The 23,662-nt window shown below is 41.5% G+C and overlaps 1 protein-coding gene across 1 annotated transcript in view; it reads left to right on the forward strand.

The window, feature by feature from the left end:
• LOC145402294 (spermatogenesis-associated protein 20) overlaps positions 1-23,662 on the forward strand; it is a 52,524-nt gene that overhangs the window by 4,778 nt on the left and 24,084 nt on the right. Inside the window, exons 4-8 of the mRNA XM_080274428.1 lie at positions 2,271-2,392; positions 2,794-2,929; positions 9,171-9,253; positions 9,825-9,993; positions 16,758-16,967. Coding sequence (XP_080130554.1) covers positions 2,271-2,392; positions 2,794-2,929; positions 9,171-9,253; positions 9,825-9,993; positions 16,758-16,967 — 720 coding nt within the window. The remainder of the gene's footprint in view (positions 1-2,270; positions 2,393-2,793; positions 2,930-9,170; positions 9,254-9,824; positions 9,994-16,757; positions 16,968-23,662) is intronic.

The following is a 23,662-nucleotide window of genomic DNA, read 5'->3' on the forward strand; positions in this document are numbered from 1 at the left end:
TTAACTGGCATAGGGGTTGGCTGACTTATGTTGGATAATTGAAAGTTTACTGTATAAAGAGGTTTGAGAGTGAATGTAGAGAAGATGAAAGTTATAGTTAGGTTGACAGAGGTTCATTGATGGTGAGTGGGCAGCGACTTTGCACCATATGCTGAAAGGGAGTTGGTAGTAACACCATCTTGTGTGATGTTTGTTAATGGCAGGCACATAAGAGATGTAGTGATGTGAAGAGAGATTGCAAGCTGTAGCCAATTAAGAGTATGCAGTACCCAAGGGGGATGCAATTCTTGTGTGTTGATGAGTTTTGCTTCTTAGTGGTTGGTGGGTAGTGATACAGAAGACTAGCTCATCTGCAATAGTCAGGAGTGGTTAGAAAAGTGTAGATAGCTGTTGCCTCTGTTGACAGTGAATATGCTCTTGCTGTGTATGAAGGGAATCTATTTGCTTAATTTATGCACATTGTTATACTGGATGGTTGGCAAACATGGGAAGTTATTGCTTAACCCTGTTCTGTCTTGCTGAACAGACCTCTTGACCACTGGTTAGCAACTGTTCTTACAAATACAGTACAGCACATATACCTTGTAGGGATCTAGTGCCCCCTTATGGTAGGCAGCACCTCACCAAGGTAGGGCCAAGGTCCTTCACCTCCCTGAGGTACAGGGAAATATGTGATTAAGCTGCAAGTTGGATGCTGCAGCTGAAGGAGTAGAAAGATGCAGCTAAGTGTAATGCTGCACCGAGGGACAGAACAGGTGTAAATTGAATTTTAAATGGCACTTTGGTACTGAGAGTGTTAGTAAGGTGATGCATGTAGGTAAGGTCGGGTAAGGTGGTTTAGACTTATGGTGAGAATGTGAGATTAACATTGTGAACTGTTGAACAGACCTGAACATGGCGGGGACAGTATTTTCAGGCTGATAAAAGAAAATATCAGGTTGGTAATGAGAAGGGACCCCAGATTTAAGGAACATGGGAGAGTGCAGCTATCAAGTAAAAAATGCCAGCCTTTTCAAGAATGGAACACTGGCTCTCAGAATGTATGTATAAAATGAATTGTTGTATTGGTTCAGTTCCTTTGTGTAAAGGGACTTCAAGTTAGATGTACGAATTAAATTATTGTAATGGTTCAGTACCTCCGTTTAAAGGGATGGCAACCAACTTGTGGTAGGAAACCTGTAAGAATGATCAGTTGATGCTTGAAGTTCATGAGGGCGCTAGACATACGTTTTACTTTAAGCAGTAAAAGCACCTTACCAAATCAGTTCTTTCTGATAGTCTGTTATATTTTTTAGATTACAGTATTTCTGGGTTGGTAAATACAGTAAACGTTTCTTATTAAATCTGGTGCCCTGTCATTTTTAGCTATTCTAGTGTGACAACTCTTGTTTATTTCGTTAACATAATGGCGGAAAGGACTGTTCTTCCCTAAGTGTTCAACTAAACCTGGCCTAACCGAGCTTATCTGTACCTAAATAATTTTAACCTAACCTAACCTCCAGTTGGGAAATTGGGAAACGATATCCACCTTTGAGCACATTGAGTTTCTTCCACTGCGCTGGAAACGATTTTAGGGGAAAGTGACGATAATAATGGGGAGGAAATTTTTCAGCAAGAAAAAGTAATTTGCCAAACTGAAAGTTGTCAGAAAATTACAGAAACAAGCTGGAGGATTATGAATTGAATTGGTAAGGTCATTCTGCTGCTTCAAGTGTAAAATGAAAGACACATGTATCCTCCCAAAGTCTGATGAATATAGCTTAGAAAAATTGAACCATTTGAAACATGCACTTGTAGAAACAGGGTTTTCATTGCATTTTGCCTGGTGTAAATTTTCTTCAGACTGAACTGGGAAGATAGTTGTGTCTTTCATTGTACATTTACCGGTAAATAAATCAATCTAACAGTACTTGCGTTTTGTTTCCACCAGATTAATCATGATTTCAGACTATTCAGGCACTTCTTCACATCATATAGTCTGGATAATTGGGCTGTCTCTGCATTTCCTCTCATATTAAGTATCGATTTTCGTATCATCGAGACATATTTTCGTACTGTGGAATTTGTCCTATATTAATCAATTTCGTACCATCGAAAATTCGTACTTCAGGTTTTCATATTTCGAGGACTCACTGTATATATATATATATATATATATATATATATATATATATATGTGTGTGTGTGTGTGTGTGTGTGTGTGTGTGTGTGTAAGTTATAGTTTGCTGATCACCCATAGTGTTCACAGGCTTCTTTCTTGATTCCCACAGTGGCAGGAAAATGAGAGTAAGTTCCGAGAGTCTGGAAGCAAGATTTTGGAAGTGTTGAACCGTACATCGAGACTCATCACACACGGGGACCCGGGTTTGCCCAGCGAGGAAGCTTTTGCCAGGTATGTCTTGTGTTGTGGTGATGCTGTAGTACGAGGTAGCTGCTGAATTTCCCAAATGTTATAGCCATCATCCAGATACCTGATGCAGTCTGTTTTTTATTTTAAAAGAAATGAGGAAAGTTCTAGAAATCATATTTTTTTTTCCAGTAAGTTGTTTTTCAGAAAATTAACTGTAGATGTGAATGGTTCTGCATTGAGTGACAAGTCAAATGGTTTCTTGTAATTCAGGAAACTCTTTTATATGCTGAATGAATGTGTAAACAGACAGGCATATAAATAAAATTACAGATACAGTAATAAGGGCAAACATAAATTGACACATAGATAAATAAACATAAACAGATAAATAGACAGACAGATCGATAAATAAGACTATTTTAGCAGTTTATATTTTTGTGCAGGTGTCTGGCACAGTTGTCGCAGTCATATGAGCCAGAATATGGAGGGTTCAGTGAGAGTCCCAAGTTCCCTCAGCCAGCTAACTTCTCCTTCCTCTTCACCTACCATGCCCTCTTCCCTGATTTGGATGATGCTAAGGTAGGTTTGTGTGTATTTACCTAGTTGTATTTACCTAGTTGTGATATACAGGAAATGAGCTATGCTCATGGGGTCGCATCTGTGTTTCTCAGTAAGTCAGATTTTGCTTTGAACTCGTTTAAGTTTTTAGATTGGACGATCTCTTTGTCCAGGCTATTCCGCAGGTCTGTGCGTCTATATGGAAAATTATATTTCTTGATATCCTTCAAGCACTTTGGCTTTTTCAGTTTCATTCCATGTCCTTTTGTTACTCTCCCATCCGTTACAAGCAGATACTTTCTGTCAATTGTATCTACCTCCATCATGGCGCTGAACACTGCAATCATGTTGCCCCACTCTCTCCTCTCTTCTAAGGAAGGCAGATCCAACATTTCCAGCATTTCTCTGCACGACTGATCGGCAAGGCTAGAGACCATCTTGGTTGTTGTTCTTTGTATTCTCTCGATCTTGTTTGTATCTTTCATTTTTTGTGGTAACCACACTACTGCCGCATATTCCAACCTGGGGCAGATCATGGCCACTATCAGTTTTTTCATTGTCTCCTCATCCATGTAATGAAATGCAACTCTTATGTTAGTCAAGAGATTAGACGTCTCTCTAACTCTCTTGTTAATGTGTTTTTCAGGTGACAGACTATCCTGGACCAGCACTCCCAAATCTTTCTCTTCTCTCACTTTTGTAATTGGTTCATTACCCATCAAATGATTCAATGATGGCCTCTTGGTACTCTTATCCATTTCCAATGTTTTAAATTTTTTTTGCATTGGCTTTCATTTTCCACATCTGGCTTCAATCACGAATCCTATCCAGGTCCTCCTGCAGCATTTTACAGTCTTCCTCAGCTTCTACTCTCCTCAAGATCTTTGCATTATCAGCAAACAGACTTGTTTAACTGTTCATTCCATCTACCTTATCATTTACGTAAATCAGGAATCTTACTGGCATTAACACCGAGCCCTGTGAGACTCCACTTGTTACTTCCCTTCATCTAGACATCTGTGCTTTATTACTGTCCTCATCTGTCTGTCTCTCAAGAAGTCTCTCATCCACTCCAGGAAGTTTCCCTTCAGTCCTCCTATGTACTCCAATTTCCACATTAGTAGCTTGTGGGATATCTTGTTAAAGGCTTTCTTCAGATCTAAATACAGTACACACAATCCACCCAACTGTCTCTCCTGTAGCATGTCAGTCACTCTTGAGTAAAAGCTCAACAAGTTGGAAGCACATGACCTTCCACTTTTGAATCCAAGCTGACCTTGAGCCAAAATGTTCATCTCCTCCAGATATTTTATCCATCTGTCTTTCAGGCTTTGCTTGCACAGTTTTGCAACCACGCTGGTCAGGGACACTGGTCTATAATTCAGGGGTTCTTCCTTGTTTCCACCTTTATAAATTGGTACCACATTGTCCCTCCACCTTTCCTGAGGCACTTTCCCCTCTTCCGGAGAACACACAATTAAACCGTGAATCTTAACCCCTCAAGACCGATGCCACACGATCATGCTTTTGTGTAATTTGACACGCCAGCCTATCCCACACGATCGATAAAGACACAAAAAACTGGGGGAGGGTAACTCTGCCCCTTTGGTGACGTATATAGGATCAGACCAATGAGAGCTAGAGTGTCTAGGGTGGTATGGCGTGATTGGTCCCCTAAGGTGGGGGAGAAAGAACCCACTCTCACCACTGTCACTTTACCTCCCTCAGCCCCATCCAATGAACCATACCCCAACATACCCCCTACGGCGGTGTGTGTGCATAGCAACCCTTCTCCCCTCTCCTTCCTCCCCCTCCCTCCTCCCCTATTCCTCCATCCTCCTCCCCCCTCCAGCCATACACGCTCCATCTCCACTTTTCGCCTGGCATGCAATGGGTGTATGCCACACAGACATTTCATGCCTAGGGAACACTTCACATTGACATTAGTTATGTATATATGATTATTTATAGTAAATAATGCATTTTCTGTACATTTTCTATTTACGCCCATGGGGGATTGGTAACTTTTTTGCGTCTTTGATGGGTAATTGTGCGATAACTATTTGGTCAGTCTGGCTGAAATATACATTTTCAGGTGTGTAAATTCAGTCTCTTGAAAGGTGGAAGAAAATTTTTTACCTTGGTGAAAGTTGAAAAATTGACCCTGTTTTGTGGCTGACGGGACAGACCTGCTAAGCGAATTGTACACTTTAGGGGTTAATCCACCAGTTGTTCTTTTCATTCCCTCAGTACCCAATTAGAGATTCCGTCCGGTCCTGGGGCTCTCCTTACATCATGAGTTTCCAGTATTTTATACACTTCTTGCACTTCCACTTTTATATCTTTTATCACTACATTTCTAGTCACTCCCTCCCCCTCCACAAAATCCCTATTTTTAGTGAGAACCATTTGGAAACATTTGTTCATTATTTCAGCTTGCATTGCTGCATCTTTATAGACCTCTCCTTCTACTTTCAGTTTTGTGATTCCTTCCTTTTGTTTCAATTTGCCATTAACATCTATAACCCAATTTGGGTTCTTCCCTACATTTGTCAGTTATACCTTTTTCAAAGTTCCTTTCTTCCTCTCTGCATATTCTTATATATTCATTTCTAGTTCTTCTATATTCTTCCTTTGTTCTATTATTACCTCTCTTTCTCCAGTTGTTCCATGCCATGTCTTGGAACATATTTTTCCACTCCCGAATTATACTGGTCTAGAAAGATATCCTACTTCCTCTGCATCTCTCTTGTTTCTCTGAATATTCTTCATTCTGCATTTTCTAAAAATTTCCCCAATCTTGTAAAGGTTGCTTTCCCAAAGTTGTACCTTCCCTGCTTATAAAGTTCATCTCTTGGCACCATGTTCCCTTTTATCATCTGGAACTCAGTGACCACATGCTCACATTTTCCTGTAGGACACAGATGTTCAAAGATTCCTTTACGTCAGGTTCTTTGGTTAGCAGTAAATCTAGTCTTGCCTATGTGTCATCACCTCTGAATCTCATCGCTTCCTTGACCCACTGGGTCATTACATTATTCATTGCTATATTTAATAATATAGTGCCCTACGAATCTTCACTGCCTTCTGAGTCCTCTTCCTCCCAGTTCACCTTTTTATAATTAAAATTACCCATCAGAATTATGTTATTGCTTTTCTCAGTCACTTTCTGTAGATAGCTAACCATGTCTGACAACATCTCCTGGTATTTATCATTGTTCCATGCCCTTATCTTATGGGGGAACATATACCACTGCCATGTCTCTCTTGCCATTCTCTCCAGTTTCTGATTTTCTATTTATCACTTCAGCCCTACCCTCTCCCAGTTCCACATTATCCACATTTATGTTGTTCTTCACTGCAATCATCACTCCTCCTCCCATTTTTCATTTTCAGTCTCTTCTCCACAGTGTGTATTTACCATCTCCCATATGGATATCAATATTCTCTCTTAACTTGGTCTCTGGAAAGCACATAATATCTGGTTCATATACCCTCAAGTAATCGTTGATTTCTAACCTTGCTGATATTAAACCATCAACATTAGTATATGCCACTTTCCAACCTTTTTTGTTGTTCTTTATACTTTCTTCTCTCCCTTTCTTTGTTGGTACCACTTCCTCAGTTTCTGATGTATAACTCTCCAATAGAACACTGACTTCTCTTCCTCCGTTTTCTGTTCGTTTTTTACTGTTGCTTCCTTTACCAGCTCCTTTATTTTAGCTCTTTCTTCCTCATTTGCATCTGTCCTTATCCAAACATTATTGAACCCCTCTTTGTCTGTTAAATTTCCATGTTCTGTTGATGATTTCATTTAGCATTGCCTGAGATTTAAATTTTAAGTGACCTCGCTCCTCCTTCCTCATACTTTCCCAGCCTAAACACTTCTCCACTCTCTTCTTGAGCTTTGTTGTTACCCTCCATAACTACTGATACTATCTCTTTAGCCTTACTCAGTTCTTCTCTCTTCCTTTCTGATCTTATTGTCATGTGTTTTTCTTTTACTCCTGAAATTATCACACATTTTTTCTTGTCTGCTACATCCCTGACTAAAGATTCTCTGCTTCTTAGTATCCTAACCACTTCCTTCACCTTTTCCTTGCATTGTTGTTCTATACTGTAATCTCTTTCAGATTTATATTTCCTTCCTCTTGAATTTTCTTCCACCTCTAGTATTGCTCCTTGATTTCCTTAATGTGTTTATTCTGCATCCCTGATTTTGATTCATGCTTATCTAGTTTACTTTTCATCCTGTCCCTTTCTTCTTCCAACCTCTTATTTTCTCTTGTGAGCTGTTTTATTTCATTTGAGGCAGACTTGTTATCACTTTTAATTCTGTAACTTGTCTTTCTTGTTCAGTACTGCATGTGCAGACTCTTTCCAACTTGCTCTGCATTACCTTAATCTCATTCTCCTGTTCTAAGGTCCGTTCCTGCAACTCTCTAATTATTGACCATACCTTTTTTAACTCTCGGACATTCCTCTCTCCCGTTTTCTCCACTCCTGCTACTCTTGCTTGGTTCAGTTAGGATTTCCTTTGCCCTTATCTTCATCAGAGAAACCCGCAAATTCACCGCCACCAGATGTAAACAATGAATTATCCCTTTCCACCATGATGCAACCCACGAAAACTTTATACTTCCACTGTGTCTTGTACTCTTTTATGACCGATCCTTCTGTTTTTTCACTGATATCAGACAGGACCATCACTCACCTATTCATTCACATTATCACAATATGCTCGTCTCCTTTTCACTGCTGATTTAGCAATTATTTCCCCATGATCCACAAAGAGCTCCATCTCTGCTGGTCACCTGTGTGTGTGTGTGTGTGTGTGTGTGTGTGTGTGTGTGCGTGCGTGCATGCGCACGTGGGCGCATGCAGGAGTGTGCTGTTAATGTGCGTGTATACCCCCTTGTTTTCATCATCTTGTTGTCATTTTCTTACTTTAGGCCTCATCCTTCCTTACACAGTACACCCCTTCACACAGCATTACCATCCATCCATCCATTGTCCAAGCCTATGTTGCCCCATAAGGAGCATAGGAACCTGGGGCTAGGCAAGTTGGTCCTGACATTTAAGATGAGATTGACCAGCCTTACTCATCCCTGAGTGGCATTACCTGAGGAATAAATCCCAACCACCCCTTGGATATAAACCTACACAGGCTCAATCTAATTGGAGCACCTTAATTACCCACTAAATCATCAGGTGTCATAATTTGGTTATGTGGTTACCACATCATTACTGTGCTAATGAAACTCCAGCAGTTGCTTCCTCCTTGCTAAGGGATCTTTGTATGCGGCATGTGTTAGTAGTGTAATGCTGTATGGTTGTGAGACCTGAGCAGTAAAGGAGGAGGATATTTGCAGGCTCAGACATAGAGAATAGACAGTGATTAGGTGGATGTGCAGTGCATCCCTGAGTGTGAGGCCTGGGGAGGCTAGGTTTATGATGGAAGAGTTTAGAGGTAGGATAGGACTAGAGTGCATTGGTGTTGTGATGAGGAGAGGTAGATTGAGATGGTTTGGGCATGTGGAGAGGATGGGGGATGATAATTGGGTGCAGAAAATGAGAACTGTTAATGTTAGGGTAGTGTAGCTAGAGGTAGACCGAAAAAGACCTAGAACAAGGCCATTAAGTGTAACGTCAGGGATAAGGGACTGAATAGGGAAGCTGCCAGAGATCGAGCAACATGGAGAGCCACCATTTGGTGGCCGAGGCCTTCGCAAGGAAGCATGTTGGAGCCTTCAAAGACAAAACAAAACAAAACACACAGGCATCCGCCTCTCTGCCCCTCCTGTGGAGAGTTGATCTGAGGTTTTCCACACATGAAACTACACAGTTCTAGGCTATCTTACCACCTGCTGCATGGTCAAGTTTTGCCAGAAAATCATATCATTTTGTACAGGATGGTTTGAACTATCTTTTCCCAGAGGATCTGGATTTCTGCCATTTTGAGGGTTATGCCCCAATGGTTCTAGAAGCCTCATTTTACAAGGCCATGACTTAATAATTAGTCTCTTTATGTTTGCTACTGTCATAGTGTATAGTTTTCCACCTACAGCATTGTTAGTCTCCCTTCCCCCATTCTCCCCACTTGTTCTTCGACTTACGTCATTCTCAGTTTTCCTTACCCCACTCACTCTTTTTATTCTTCCACTTACGTCAATCTCAGTCTTTGTCTTCCCATTTTTCATCTTGTGGTGAGTTTCCCAACCCTGGCATACCTTCTGACCATCTGTATTTCTCTTGCCAACAGAAAGGGTTGGACATGGCACTCCACACACTGGATCAGATGGACCGAGGTGGCATACACGATCATGTGGCTCAGGGCTTTGCAAGGTTTGTGTTTTCTTCTGATTTTGTGTGAGGTGAGGAAAGGATAGGGAGAGAGAATAATAAGGTGAAAAAGGAAAGAAAGCTTTGATTTTTTTCATGGTGTGATGGAATAATAGTGAGAGAAGGAGAGTAAGAGAGAAATGAGAGAACCAAAGGTAGATGAGTCAGTATGTATAAAGAACATACAGAAGAGAATTAATGTGAAGTAAGCAATGATCAACTAGTTGGGAAGACCCTCTTATTCTCCATGCACACTCTCTTCAACCCTGTTGTCAGCAAATTTTCTTTCTCTGCATCTGTCACCAATCACATTATATCATGTCTTTTCCACTTTATATACTCCACACACTTCCCATCCCACACCAAAGTCTCACCCTCATACTGTAATGTGGGCGCTACTCACCATCATTAAATATCTCTTGCGCCTCCCCACTCAGTCATCTGTTTAGTATCAAGGCCTTCATAGCACCATCCACCTTCCTTGCCTGTGCCACTCTGGTTTCGACTTCCTTTTTGTATCAGTTATCTTTTTTTCAATATACAGTTTTCCTCACAGTTTCATCTTTGTTTGCAGATATTCTACAGACAAGCAGTGGCACGTGCCTCACTTTGAGAAGATGTTGTATGACCAGGCTCAACTGACCCACTCCTACCTGGATGCCTTTGTGGCCACGGGACAAGCCAGGTATGCAGAGGTGGTCAGGGATATTCTCACCTACGTCACCAGGGATCTAAGCCACCCGGTCAGTGTTGCTGCCAGGCAGGTTGTTTGTGTAGTAGATGCTCAGTTTACCTTCCTCCTCCTCCTCCTTGTTTGTTTCAGTGAAGAGGGTTTGGTCCAGACATAGGAACTGGAACAGACAAAAGTATGAGAGGTTATCTACAAAGTTGCCAGTAATGTCAGCCACGTATCCATTAGCATACAAACTCTCCACTAGTTACACCATCATTTCCAAAACTGTTTCATTTCAGTAACCCTTTGTGAAAAACAGTGGTTTTTGTACCTCTCTCATCATTTTACAAGTGGATTTTACTGTATGAGTCTCTTTTGTTAGAAAATTGCTTCCACAGGTTATACCAGCAATTCCCAAGCTTATTCAGTCCAGTACCCCTTTGCAAAAAATAATGTTTTTTGTATCTTTCTCGTCATTTTTCAGATGGATTTTACTGTATGAGTCTCTCTTCTTGGAAAAGTGCATCAATTATATATTTACAGATCATTTTAACATTGTCTACAGCCAGTTTACTCATGGAGGAGGTGGCCACAAACATATTTTTTCCATGTTACTTTGATTTTTGCCATCAGGCTGCCCTTGTTTCAAGTCATGTCACCCACATTCATTTGCAGTACCTCTCCACCTCATCCTTTTACGGTGTCCTCAGTCATCCCCCCCTCCCCTTTGCTCTTTTTACCCCACTTATATACATTTTCCTAGTCAAGCTTTCATTTTGTGTTTCAGTCTCGTGACATTACCAAACTATGTCAAGGTACTTCTCTTAACACATTCCAGCACATCCACATCAGCATCTTCATGCTCATTCACTCACTCATTTGTCTGTCTGTCTTGCCATGTAAATTCATGTGCTCCACTTAAATAACTCACTTCCAGACTTTATGCATGAGCCATTACTGTCATGGTTTTACATAATTTTGATACAGAAATAGAATAATTGTTTTCTTTTTTAATAACACATACTGCATCAGCACCACGTCATGACCTGAGATATATTACTATTAAAAAAAAAAAAAAAAGTGTTATATTAACCTGACCAAATAATCATCCCTGTTGCAATTATTAGAGTAGAGAGGAGAATATTCTTGGATGGAACAGTCACACAGGGAGAATGAATATGAATGAATTGATGAAAAGGATGTGACGTGAATCAGTTTGAATGTGGAAGAAGGTTTTGTAGGCCAAGAAGATGGCTGGATATCATGGATGCATGTGTGAAAAGCCGAACGTGGAAGTTAAGAAAACAAAGAAAATGACATAGGATTGAAATATGTAGATGAAATACGGTATGTATGAAACAGCATGTGACAAGGGGGTTTGTATTTGGTGGAATGACTCTCCCATGGGTATTTGTGAAGTGCATCTACCTGGGTTGGAGACAAGATTTTGAGATCATAAATGACAAGTGAATAAATGTGAATTCTATTTCATTGAGCTGTTTGTTGATAGTTCTTGTACCTTTGTGCTTATATATATATATATATATATATATATATATATATATATATATATATATATATATATATAGATAGATAGATATAGGTATAGATAGCCTTTATAGGTAGATAGAGATAGATAGATAGATTTTGCCTTTTCCTGCCACCCACCCACCCTAATTTTTATTGAAAATTAGGACGATAGTGATGATGTTGCTGCTGATTTTGAAAGTTTAAGTAGTGAGTGAGTAGTTTTATGGTCCACTTTATTGGGTACTCTGTTAATAGCTCTCAGCACCTATTTGTGTTCTCCTCTTCACCTTTGAAACACTGGGAAAATAGAATTCAGTCAGTCGATACAGTAGTACAGTACCTTAAAATTCGTGAGGATTAGGATTCCAAAGGCCCTTTGAAGTCCTAAAACCACAGATACCCCTCATCAGTTATGAATTTATTCATCAGTTTGCTTATAATCTTATTAAAGCCACCAGTCAGTATATTGTATCTAACATTGTATAATGCTTAGCAGGTGAAAAGACACTGAAATAACCAAGACAGTGTTGTAGTTTTATTGTGTGATTTACATATAAGGAAAGAATTACAATAATCCCTCCACTATCCGACGAAATAGAGTCAAAGGCATGTCCAGAAAGTGGTCCCATCTGGATAGTGGGCCCCAGCTTCCTGGACTGGTACTTAAGGACCCTAACCCAGCCTAACTCTGAAAGCCACGTAAATAACTCCCTACCGGACATGCATAGCATCTATTTAAACCTATTTAAGACCCTGTTCACACCAATAATGGACATAAAGCATGAAATAAATGAAAAGGATCCAAAGAATAAGGAATTAGAAGTGATTATGGAAAACAGCAGTGTACAGGGTACTTACAGCACGTCTGTGGCTGCCTTCTCTAAGGCTTTGGCAGTGGTAAAAATACTTTTGAAGCACATACAGTAATCCAGTGTTGTGCTGCACGTACAGTAATTCTTTGCACTGTGAGTTATAATTGTTTAACACTGCACATTCTGCCCTTAATTGCACCATGCCAGTTTCAACCGCCAATTTCAACTGCCAGTTTGCACTCCACAGTTAATCCTTTTCACTCTAAATTCTAATTTCTTAACACTGCACAACACTGTAAATTCCTGTATGGTCTAGTGGCGAGGTATTGCAGTTTATTCACTGTTTATTCACAAAAACGAGCACGTGCGGCATCCATTGCGATAAGCATCCACTCGTGATGACAGTTAGGCAGTAACTGATGGTGAGGGAGGAGCAGGGTTGCCAGATCGAAACTTGGCCACATTACCAAACTCCTCAATTTTCATGACCAAACTTAACTTTTCATTACCAGATTCATAAAGCAAGCATTTGTTCTTCACTAATTACATATACAAGTGGAATATTAATCACTCTCCTCATAATTAACAGCATGTTGATTATTTTCACGCTATGTAGGCTAGCAGATTAATCAGAGGGAGCAGACAATCCACCATCTCCATCCTGTGTATCCTCATACATGTGAAAAATCCGTTTGATAATGCATTATTCTGATTCATTACCAAACGAATTTTTCATTACCAAATTGGTCCACATTTGGTAACGAAAAATACCAAATGGCAACCCTGACAGGGGAGGGGGGGAGGGGGGAGGAAGAAAAGGGTGAATGGGCCATGGTGTAAACAGCTTTTTGGTGCCGTGCAGCAATTTCAAATTATGGGTGGGAAAAAAAATTCAGATTTGGGGGGGATTTTTTTTCTTTTTTTGGCCATTTTTGGGTTCTGAAGGTCCAGGCCCACAATATCCAGTAAGTGGGGTGTCCAGAAAGTGGGTGTCCGGATAGTACAGGGATTACTGTATTCAATATAACATACACGTTATAGTAGCAGCGCGCATCTCTGAGGTTGTTATTATCGTGCCCTGGCACGCTACCCCTCAACAGTGCATCCGATTTTGTGTATAATATGAGATTCATGTGATTCGTGTATACAGTAATAGGTTCGCTTATAATAATATTAGTGTATGATATATTCGTGCATAATAATATGATTCGTGTATTACGTGATACGAAATCGGACGCACTTTTGAATGGTAAGTTGCCAGGGTATAATAATGACAACCTCAGAGTCGTGCGCCGTGACTATAGTGGTAGTAGTTGTTCCCTAGGCAGTCTGGCCGAACTGCCTCGACATGTTAGTGGTAGGTGGGGACACTTACAATCCACTCACTCGCTGTAGTGCTGTTCTCGGATGGCTGCCCATTCCTCCATTCCATCCTTCTTTCCTTCCATCCTCTTATGTCCTTCATTCCTCCTTTCTTTCCGCTTCCTTCTGTCTACAGGTGACTACACTGAGTGACAAGCCAAATGGTTTCTTGTACGCCAGAAAACCATTTACTACGCTGGGTGGTAACCATATAACCAAACTAAGGCACCTGGTGGTTTAGTGGATAATTAGGCACTCCAACCGGACTGAACCTCTGCCGGTTTCTGTTCAAGGGGTGATTGGGGTTTATTGCTCACGCAGTGCCACTCAGGGATGAGTGAGGCTAGTCACTGTCATCTGAAATGTCAGGACCAACTTGCCTAGTCTGGGGCTCCTACACTCCTCATGGGGCAACGCAGGCTTAGTTGATGGATGGGTGAATGGGTGAAGCACCTGTACCTATAGAAGGGTGGAGAAGTGATAATGTGGTGATGTATTGGACATTTATCATGGAAGCAAGCAGGGCCCTACTTCATGTAAACCAGGACAGCAGAACTATTTGCCTTACATTAATAAAAATGCATGTGGTAGGTTGGGGCACTCACCATCCACTCACGCGATGTAGTGCTGGTCTTGGGTGTCTGCCCTTTCCTCTCCTCCAGCCCTCTTTCCTTCCATCCTTTTCTGTCTTTCTATCCTTCATTCTTTCCTCGTCCTTTTGCCTACGGGTGACTTTACTCTCCCTTTTCTGTCTTTCTTTCCTTCATTCTTTCCTCTTCCTTCTGCCTGTGGGTGACTTTAACCTGAGTGACAAGCCAAATGGTGTCCTGTACACCAGGAAACCATTTACTATGCTGGGTGGTAACCATATAACCAAATTTTGGCGCCTGGTGGTTTAGTCATGTACAGCGCTCCAATCGGATTGAGCCGGTGGAGGTTTATATCCAAGGGTGGTTGGGGATTATTGCTCACGTAATGCCACTCAGGGATGAGTGAGGCTGGTCACTCTCATCTTAAATGTCAGGATTGACTTGCCTAGCCCCGGGTTTCTACACTCCTCATGGAGCAACGTAGGATTGGATAATGGATGGATGGATAATAAAAATCCATGTACAGGTAAATTATCATTCTGCATACAAAAGAAATAAATTAGAAGACAATAGGTACCCCTACATGCATAATGAAGAGTTAAAGGCTTTATTTTTGTTTGTCAGCTGATCGGATATGCGGTTAGTTACCACTGACAGTCCATCCTGGTAAGCTATTCATGAAGCATTAACACTTGAAGCAGGTTGGAGTGTTGATAGTTGCATTTATATTTATTTATGCATCTACAGTTTTCTATGTGAATATCTACATTGAACTTTATTTTCATTTCATTCATTCATCATCTAATCCTGTATTGCCCCTCTAATCCTGTATTGCCCCATGAGGAGTGTAGGAGCCCAGAGCTGGGCAAATTGGTCCTGACATTTTAAGTTGAGAATGACCAGCCTCTCTCATCCCTGAGTGGCATTATGTGAGCAATAAACCCCAACCATCCCTTGGATATAAACCTGTACCGGCTCAATCTGATTGGAGTGCCTTAATTGCCCACTAAACTACTACACACCATAATTTGGATATATGGTTACCACCTAGCTTAAATGGTTTCCTAGTGTACAGGAAACCATTTGGCTTGTCACTCAGTGTTGAGTCACCCATAGGCAGTAGGAAAAGGCAAGAATGAAGGACAGAAGAGGAAGGATGGAAAGAAGGAAGGAAGAGAGGAAAGGGCAGGCACCCGAGAGCAGCACTACATCGAGTGAGTGGATGGTGAGCACCCCCACCAATCACTGTTTATGTAGTTTAATGGAACTTCTACGAGGCATCTGCCATGATATAATGGAACAAGTGATACCCCGAGACATTGTAAATCATTTAACCTCTAGACACCGGAATTATTTTGCCGCGGCCACCCTCTCCCTACGGTCATGTATCCCAAAATAGCCTTTTTTCAAACCTTCATATACGGAAAATCATAATAGTTAAGGAAATAGATTAAAGACCATATTACTCAGTAACTCTTCTTCTTGCAAATAAAAGCATCCCCAGGTCTGCAGATGCTTGCGTCGATGAGTATAGACTTCAAGAAGATGAGTAGCTTTTGGCGCTTGAAGCAGGATGTCCCCATGCTTGTGTGTGCGGCCCCAACTTTAGCATTGCTCTCAGCGTCATGACTTTTTCACTGCTAGATAAACTAGACACAGTGTTGTCCAAGGCACACCCTATAGCACAATGACCGAGCCATTTGTAGTATCCTTGGGCAGAGGCTTGGCAGGGGTGGATGAGGCAGTAGGTCCACATGAGGTGGGAATGGAATCGGATGAGGAGGTTTCAGAAAACATCATTCAGCACCTGGCTAAGTCACAGAGAAGAGTGAGGTATGCTTGCATCAGGTGGCAGACATCTCTCCATACCCTTTGGCAATAAGATCAAATGGCAGGCCATTCAAACTGTGGTGAGATTGCATTTGTGGTTCCCACCAGCACCCAATGGTCTCCGTCCACCCCTTTAGCATCAGTCCATACTGACACTCGGCGCATAGGGGTTAAGTGACATTATATTCAAGCCCTAACTCTGTTACTGTATCTCTCTTTACATAACCATGTTTTTGTGATGCGAAGTTAGGAAAAAAAGAGGTAACTGATATTCTGTGATGGGAGTTGCTAGTGGAAAGTGTGTGCAGTTGAAGTAAACTGTAAGGATGTTGCCGTGATAATAAATGGACGCCTCAAATTGGCCAGGCTGAGTGATGCATATTTTGTCAACTAACCCCTGCTATTCACATAAAGTTACTTAGTATTCATGGTAGTACCCAAGATGGATATTTCTATAAATGTGCACTCGTCATTCCAATGCTGTTGCCCCATTTCCTTCCTCTTCCCCTTCACCTGATTTGAATTCAAGTCATTGTTGAAACCTGTGAATATTCAAATCCACAGACAAAAAGCTGCAGAGTTGAAGGTATTACTGTAGATTTATAGATGACCCATAAAATTCATTATTATAATAAGTGCAACTGTGTTCATATTATATTACATCATACTCCTCATCACCCTGACACCAAAACACAGATATGTATTTCCAGAGTGGAGGGTTCTACAGTGCAGAGGATGCGGACTCTCTCCCCACTGCGGACTCTGATCACAAGCGTGAAGGAGCATTTTGTGTGTGGACCCATGAGGAGGTGATGCGGTTACTCAGTGACCCCATCAGCCCCGGCCACAAAGTCACACTAGCCCAGGTGTTTTGTCATCATTACTCTGTGGTGGAAGGGGGCAACGTTAACCCATACCAGGTGGGTCTGCCCATAGCACATGAGAAGGAAGGTTGTTTTGCTTTTTTCATTTCCACTTAACCCTTCTGCTGCAATGTTATATTTTGCATTTTGTTTCTGTTATCCCTAAATGAGTTTATTAACCCTTGCAGAGCTGCAGACCTTATATCGCTAATTTGGTGGTCACTGCTCCTCTAAACTGTCTGTTTGCATCCCTCCACCAGTACGGCGGGCATGTAGCCCCTGTCTAGCAACAAATTCTCATCCCTTTTCTGTCCAGTTTTTTAATGCAAGAGCAATAGTTAACCTTTACTCCTAGGCCATCATATTATAATACAGCAGGTCATCTCTGGAACTGCATTCCTCTGCCTGTATTTCCTTCTGCCTATTACCTCCAGTCTCTCAGACACAGTGTGTCCAGGCATTTCAAAATGAACAGATCTTGAATTTGGCTCTATGTTATCTTGTTTTTGTTTTTTCTTGAAGGGAACAATCATGTGTGCTTCTGGCATTTGGTTCCTTCTTCCTTGCATTAAAAAAAAGAAAGGCAGAATGAAGGTTTGCACAGACCAAGCCGCAAACCTCATATGCCTCAAGGAGGTTTCGAAAACCATCCCAGCAGGGGTAAGTTAGGCATCTAGACCCTCAGTTTGAAATGACTTTCTTAAGCTGAGTGAAGTTTTCCAGGGACAGCTCAAATATACTGGCAAGAAAATGGAAGACTGTCATTGCTGGTGTTGTTTTGACCCCAGGCTCATCCAGACCTGAACCCAGTGGATTGCAGACTGAGGTGGCCCTTCAGCAGTCCACCTTCGTACTTTGAGGAGATAGGAAGGGAGTTGAGGGGAGTTTGTAGAGCTGTGAAGTCCACCACGTGAAGACCTCCCTTTCCAGCACCATTCCGGACGGTGAAAGAGTTCATTTCTCACACACACACACACACACACACACACACACACAAAGAAAGATAAAAACAAGACTGAGAAAATACAAAGAACAGCAATCAGGATGGTCCCCAGTCTGGCAGATCTGTCACACAGAGAGAGGCCGGAAAAGCTGGATTTGCCTTCCTTAGAAGAAAAGAGAAAGAGGGGAGACATGATTGCAGAGTTTAAGACCATGATAGGAGTAGATAAAATTGACCGAGAAGATCTGTTTTTATGGGATAAGAGAGCAACAAGAGGACACGGAATGAAATGGAAAAAGTCAAGCTGCTTGAAGGATATCAGGAAATATAGCTTTCCTTACAGAAGTATAGACTTATGGAATAGCCTGGACAAAGAGATCGTCCAGTCTAAAAACTTAAACAAGTTTAAAGCTAAATTTGACTTACTGAGAAACAGCGACGGGAACCCACGAGCATAGCACATTTCGTGTATATCACAATTAGGTATATTAGGTAAATACATATATATTTGGAATGACTTAGACGAAAAGGTGGTATAGGAGAAAAACATTCATGTGTGTAAAAGTAGACTAGATAAATATGGATATGGAGACAGGACAACACGAGCATTGCTCAATTCCTGTATACTACAAATAGGTAAATATAGATAGGTAAATACACACACACACACACACACACACACACAAGTTTTGTTAGAAACGACTTATCCATCCATCATCCAATCCTACATTGCCCCATGAGGAGCGTAGGAGCCCAGGGCTAGGCAGTTGGTCCCGACATTTAAGATGAGAGTGACCAGCCTCACTCATCCCTGAGTGGCATTACATGAGCAATCAACCCCAACCATCCCTTGGATATAAACCTTCACCAGCTCAATCCGACTGGAGTGCAATAATTACCCACTACACCACCAGGTGCCAAAATTTGGTTATACGGTTACCACCCAGCTTAGTAAATGGTTTCCTGGTGTTCAGGAAACCATTTGGCTTGTCACTCAGTGTAGAGTCACCCACAGGCAGAAGGAAGAGGAAAGAATGAAGGAAAGACAGAAGAGGGAGTGTAAAGTCACCCATAGGCAGAAGGACAAGGAAAGAATGAAGGAAAGAAAGACAGAAGAGGATGGAAGGAAAGAAGGATGGAGGAGAGGAAAGGGCAGACACCCAACAGTAGCACTACATCGAGTGATTGGATGGTGAGCGCCCCCACCCACCGCAAGAAACTACTTATTAGTCTTAAAAATTTCATTTGTCACTTTGCAGTGTTTATTTTATTTTTTTCTCACTGGATCATTGTTTTTACTGGCCTGTTGTCAAAATGTGACAGACTACAAGAATTATTTACAGTATCCATTTTTTGCTTCCAAGATTCCCATTTTCTGACACCTCGCACATTCAGTTTCTGACACATCCAGCACATCCATATTGTGATATTTTTTTTTTTTTTTTTTTTTTTTAATAGGTAGGTAGGTGGAGTGCTCACCATCCACTCACTTGATGTAGGTCCATCTGTAAATGACTCGGTACTGAGTAACAAGGCAGTTGGTTTTCTGTAACCCAGGAAACCATTTAACCCGTGGATTAGGTAATTACCTTTTTTTATCCCACCCCATGGTGTGCAAAAGATTATTATTATTTTTTTTTTTGTTTATTGTAAATTTGAAGATACACATCCAGGGCATCATTTGGTGGGGAAAAAAAAAAAATCTCTCTTGCTTTCTCTCCGTCTTTGGGTAGCAGGGTGTGGTGGAAAAAAAAAAAAAAAAAAAATCCTTGAAGATAAACATCCAGGGCATCATCTGGTGAAAAAGAAAAATTTTTTCTCTCTCTCCGTCTTTGTGTCCATGTGTAAGTTTGGATAGGGGTGGAGTAGTTAACGGTGATGCATGGCCATCGGAAAGTTTGCATAGCTTGAGCTGTGGCTCACAACGCAGTGCTACTCAGCCTGAGCTGTGGCTTGCAATCCATGGGTTTAATATATTGGCTGGTAATCATGTAACCATTAAATGAATGCCAGGTAGTCTACTGGGTATAGGAGCTGTAACATGATGTACCAGTGAGGGTTTAAATCCAGGGAATGGTTGGAATTTAATACTCATTTAATCTCATTCATGGGAGAGTGATTGCTCACTTTTGGCTTAAATATCAGGGCAGAACAGCTTGGCCTCAGGCCTTGTGCTCCTAATAGGGCAGTAAAGGATTTTTTTCCTGCCCTTGCAGTTTTTGGCTCTCCAGTTTTTTACGCATTCAACATTTCCTTTATTTTACACTTCCAGTTATTCCTAAGAGTTGGGAGCCCTGGGTCCTTACACGCCTGCTGGGGCAAAAAAAGATTTGGATGATGGATGGATAGATACACTTCCAGTACTTCCAACTCCAACAGCAGTCAGCACTTCTAGTTTTTGACACTAGTGTTTGACACTTTTCATGTTTTAACTTTCATCATGCTAAGTTCCAGATATCCCCACACCGTGTTTTCAGCTACAGTATTATGTGTGTTTTGCGGCATTTACTGATGTTGTAAGACCCTCACAGATAATAAATGCAAACCATGCAATTTCAGTTTTTTTTTTTTTTTTTTTTTTTTTTTTTTTGCGAGGAAGAAGGAACCAAAGGCCATGAGCCCGCAGTAACAGTTCCCTCCAAGAGAAAAACAAAATACAATAGAGAGCCAAATTCAAGATCCGATCATTTTGAGATGCCTGGACACACTGCGTTTGAAAGACTGGAGATCATAGGCAGGAGGAAATACAGACAGAGGGAGACAGTTCCAGAGCTGACCTGTTGCATGAATGAAAGACTGGGAGTAACGGTTAACTCTTGCATTAGAGAGTTGGACAGAAAAGGGATGAGAGTTTGCTGCCAGACGGGTGCTACGCGCCCGTCGTAAAGGTGGAGGAATGCAAGCAGACAGTTCAGAGGAGCAGTGACCATTAAAGTAGCGATAGAAAAGAGATAAAGATGCAACAGTGCGGCGAAGAGACAGAGGTTGAAGGGAGTCAGTAAGAGGAGGAGAGTTAATGAGACGAAAAGCCTTTGACTCCACCCTATTGAGAAGAACTGTATGTGGGAGCCTCCCCACACATGAGAGTTGTACTCCACACAGGGGCGGATAAAACCCCTGTATAGAGTCAACAATTGTGCAGGGGTAAAGAAAGAGCGGAGTCGGCTTAGCACACCCAATCTCTTGGAAGCAGATTTTACAAGAGATGTAATATGATCTTTCCAAGATAAGTCCCGAGTAAATGAAACCCCAAGCATGTTCAAGGATGATGCAGGATTAATCTGAATATTATTAAACATTAGTGGGTATACCTGTGGAAGATTTTGTCGGGTTGATAGGTGTAAGAACTGAGTCTTAGAAGCATTAAAGACAACCATATTATTTTTACCCCAGTCAGAGATATGAGCCAAGTCAGACATTAGGTGTGCCATAGCCTCATCCCTTGTTTCTTGAAGTAACTGTTGAGATGGGCGTTGCGGGAACCGAATGGAAAGGTGAAGGGTGGAGTCATCAGCGTATGAGTGGATAGGGTTAGATGTACAGCTTAGAAGATCATTGATGAATAAAAGGAAGAGAGTTGGTGATAAGACAGAGCCCTGAGGAACACCACTGTTGATAGATCTAGGAGAAGAACGATGGCCGTCTACGACAGCAGCTATAGAACGACCAGAAAGGAAGCTAGCGATGAAGGTACAGATAGAAGGATAGAAACCGTAGGAGGGCAGTTTGGAAATTAAAGATTTATGCCAGACTCGATCGAAAGCCTTTGAGATGTCAAGTGCAATGGCAAAGCTTTCGCCAAAGTCCCGAAAGGAGGATGACCAGGAGTCTGAAAGGTAGGTGAGAAGATCGCCAGTGGAGCGTCCCTGACGGAACCCATACTGACGATCGGAAAGAAGGTTGTGATAGGAAAGATGCCTTAAAATTTTTTTATTAAGAATTGACTCGAAAACTTTTGAAATACAGGACGTTAAAGCAATTGGACGATAGTTGGAGGGTTGGGAGTGGTCACCCTTCTTTGGGACTGGCTGAATGAGAGCAAACTTCCAGCAAGAAGGAAAGGTACAAGTTGACAGACAAAGGCGAAATAGTTTGCCTAGGCAGGGTGTAAGCACAGAAGCACAGTTTTTGAGAACAACAGGAGGGACCCCATCAGGCCCATATGCCTTGTTAGTACTGAGGCCAGTAATGGCAGAAAATACATCAACTGAAGAAATTTTAATGTCAGCCATGAGGAAGTCAGAGGGGGGAAGTGATGGAGGAACAGCACCGGAATCGTCTAAGGTGGAATTGGAGGAGAAAGTCTGTGCGAAGAGATCTGCTTTATCAGTAGAAGAAATAGCTACAGAACCATCAGAGTAGAAAAGAGGAGGGAAGGATGATGAGTTAAAGTTGTTAGAAAGATTTTTGGCAAGGTGCCAGAAGGAGCGGGAAGAATTCGAGTTGTTGTTATTGCTTGACCCTGGTCTTTCTGACTGAGCAGACCTGTTGACCACAGGCAATGAACTGCTTTTGGGGGGGCCTTCCTTCAGATTTAGTACACTGCATACACCTTGTAGGGATCTGGCACCCCTATGTGGTAGACAGCGCCTCACCAGGGTTGGACAAGGGTCCATCCCCATGGCAAGATGCTGGGAAATGTTACAAGGTTTGGCTTTCAGCTGGAAGCCACAGCCGCTTTACTCCTTCCAGGGTGTTTAACGTCACCACATGTAGGCGCATCTGCTAGTTATCATTAATATTGTTGTCAATAGCATTATTATCATCTTGTTTCCCACTAGTCAGTGGGTAAGATGGCATTGAACAAACTTACAAGGACAATACATCTGCATTCACTGATTTTACAAGCCTCAGAATTTTAAGTTTTTTATCATGACGATACAGGTCATTTGTAAAATATTGTTCTTTGTGCCACCAGACAGTTCACTCAGCATAGGAAAGACCCTTGACTGTGAACGTTTTAAAATCTGTATCCATTTACTGCAGCATTAAAATGGTAGTTTGTTATGCAGTAGACCCTTTTTATCCGCGGATTTAAGTTTCTGCGGATCAGACTTATTTTAATACTGTACTATACACTGTAACTTAATTTGAAAATGCTCAGTGTGCACTTCTTTTGTTGATACTGTACAGTTAGCTTACCCGCACCCATGGGCATTCCCGCCACTCCGCCAGTCTTATTGTAAACACCAGTCAGTTAGAAACTTATGTCATCGTTGCCCTTCTTGTGTTTACAACTCTACTGTACTTTCATTGTGTAAGTGAAAAATGGCTCCCAAGAAACAAGTAAAGGATAAAAGCAATCCTTCTAAGCCAAAGAGAGAACGGTGTTATCTGGCGTTCTGTCAGAAGGGTCTGACTAGACTCACAGCTTACCTACAGTGCTGCCACACATCTCGTTGCCTCACCACATTGGCACTGTAGGAACTGCACTACAATCATCGTCGTCATCATACAGCAGTCATTGTCATCTATACAGCAATCATTGTCATACAGCAATCATCATCATTGTATGAAGGTTATGAAGAGAAAACACAGTCTTCTGGTGAGTGTTAATATGTATTTGTAATATTGTAAAGTATGTTTTTATTTTTTCAGGGATGTACTTAGCTTACGTGGAAATAATATGCCATTTTGTGATGATGACTTGAGTATCCACGGAATCTGCCTTCCGCGGGGACCTCTGGAATGTAACCTCTGTGTAGGGTCTACTGTATTACATTGTTGCAAGTAGGGGCATCCACCATCAGCTGATTTGATGTAGGGCTACCTTCAGATGACTGTATATTGACTGACAAGCCAAATAGTT

The sequence above is a fragment of the Coenobita brevimanus genome, chromosome 57 (genome assembly GCF_032717465.1).
Source record: "Coenobita brevimanus isolate Jiangsu-jjx chromosome 57, ASM3271746v2, whole genome shotgun sequence".
NCBI lineage: Eukaryota > Metazoa > Arthropoda > Malacostraca > Decapoda > Coenobitidae > Coenobita > Coenobita brevimanus.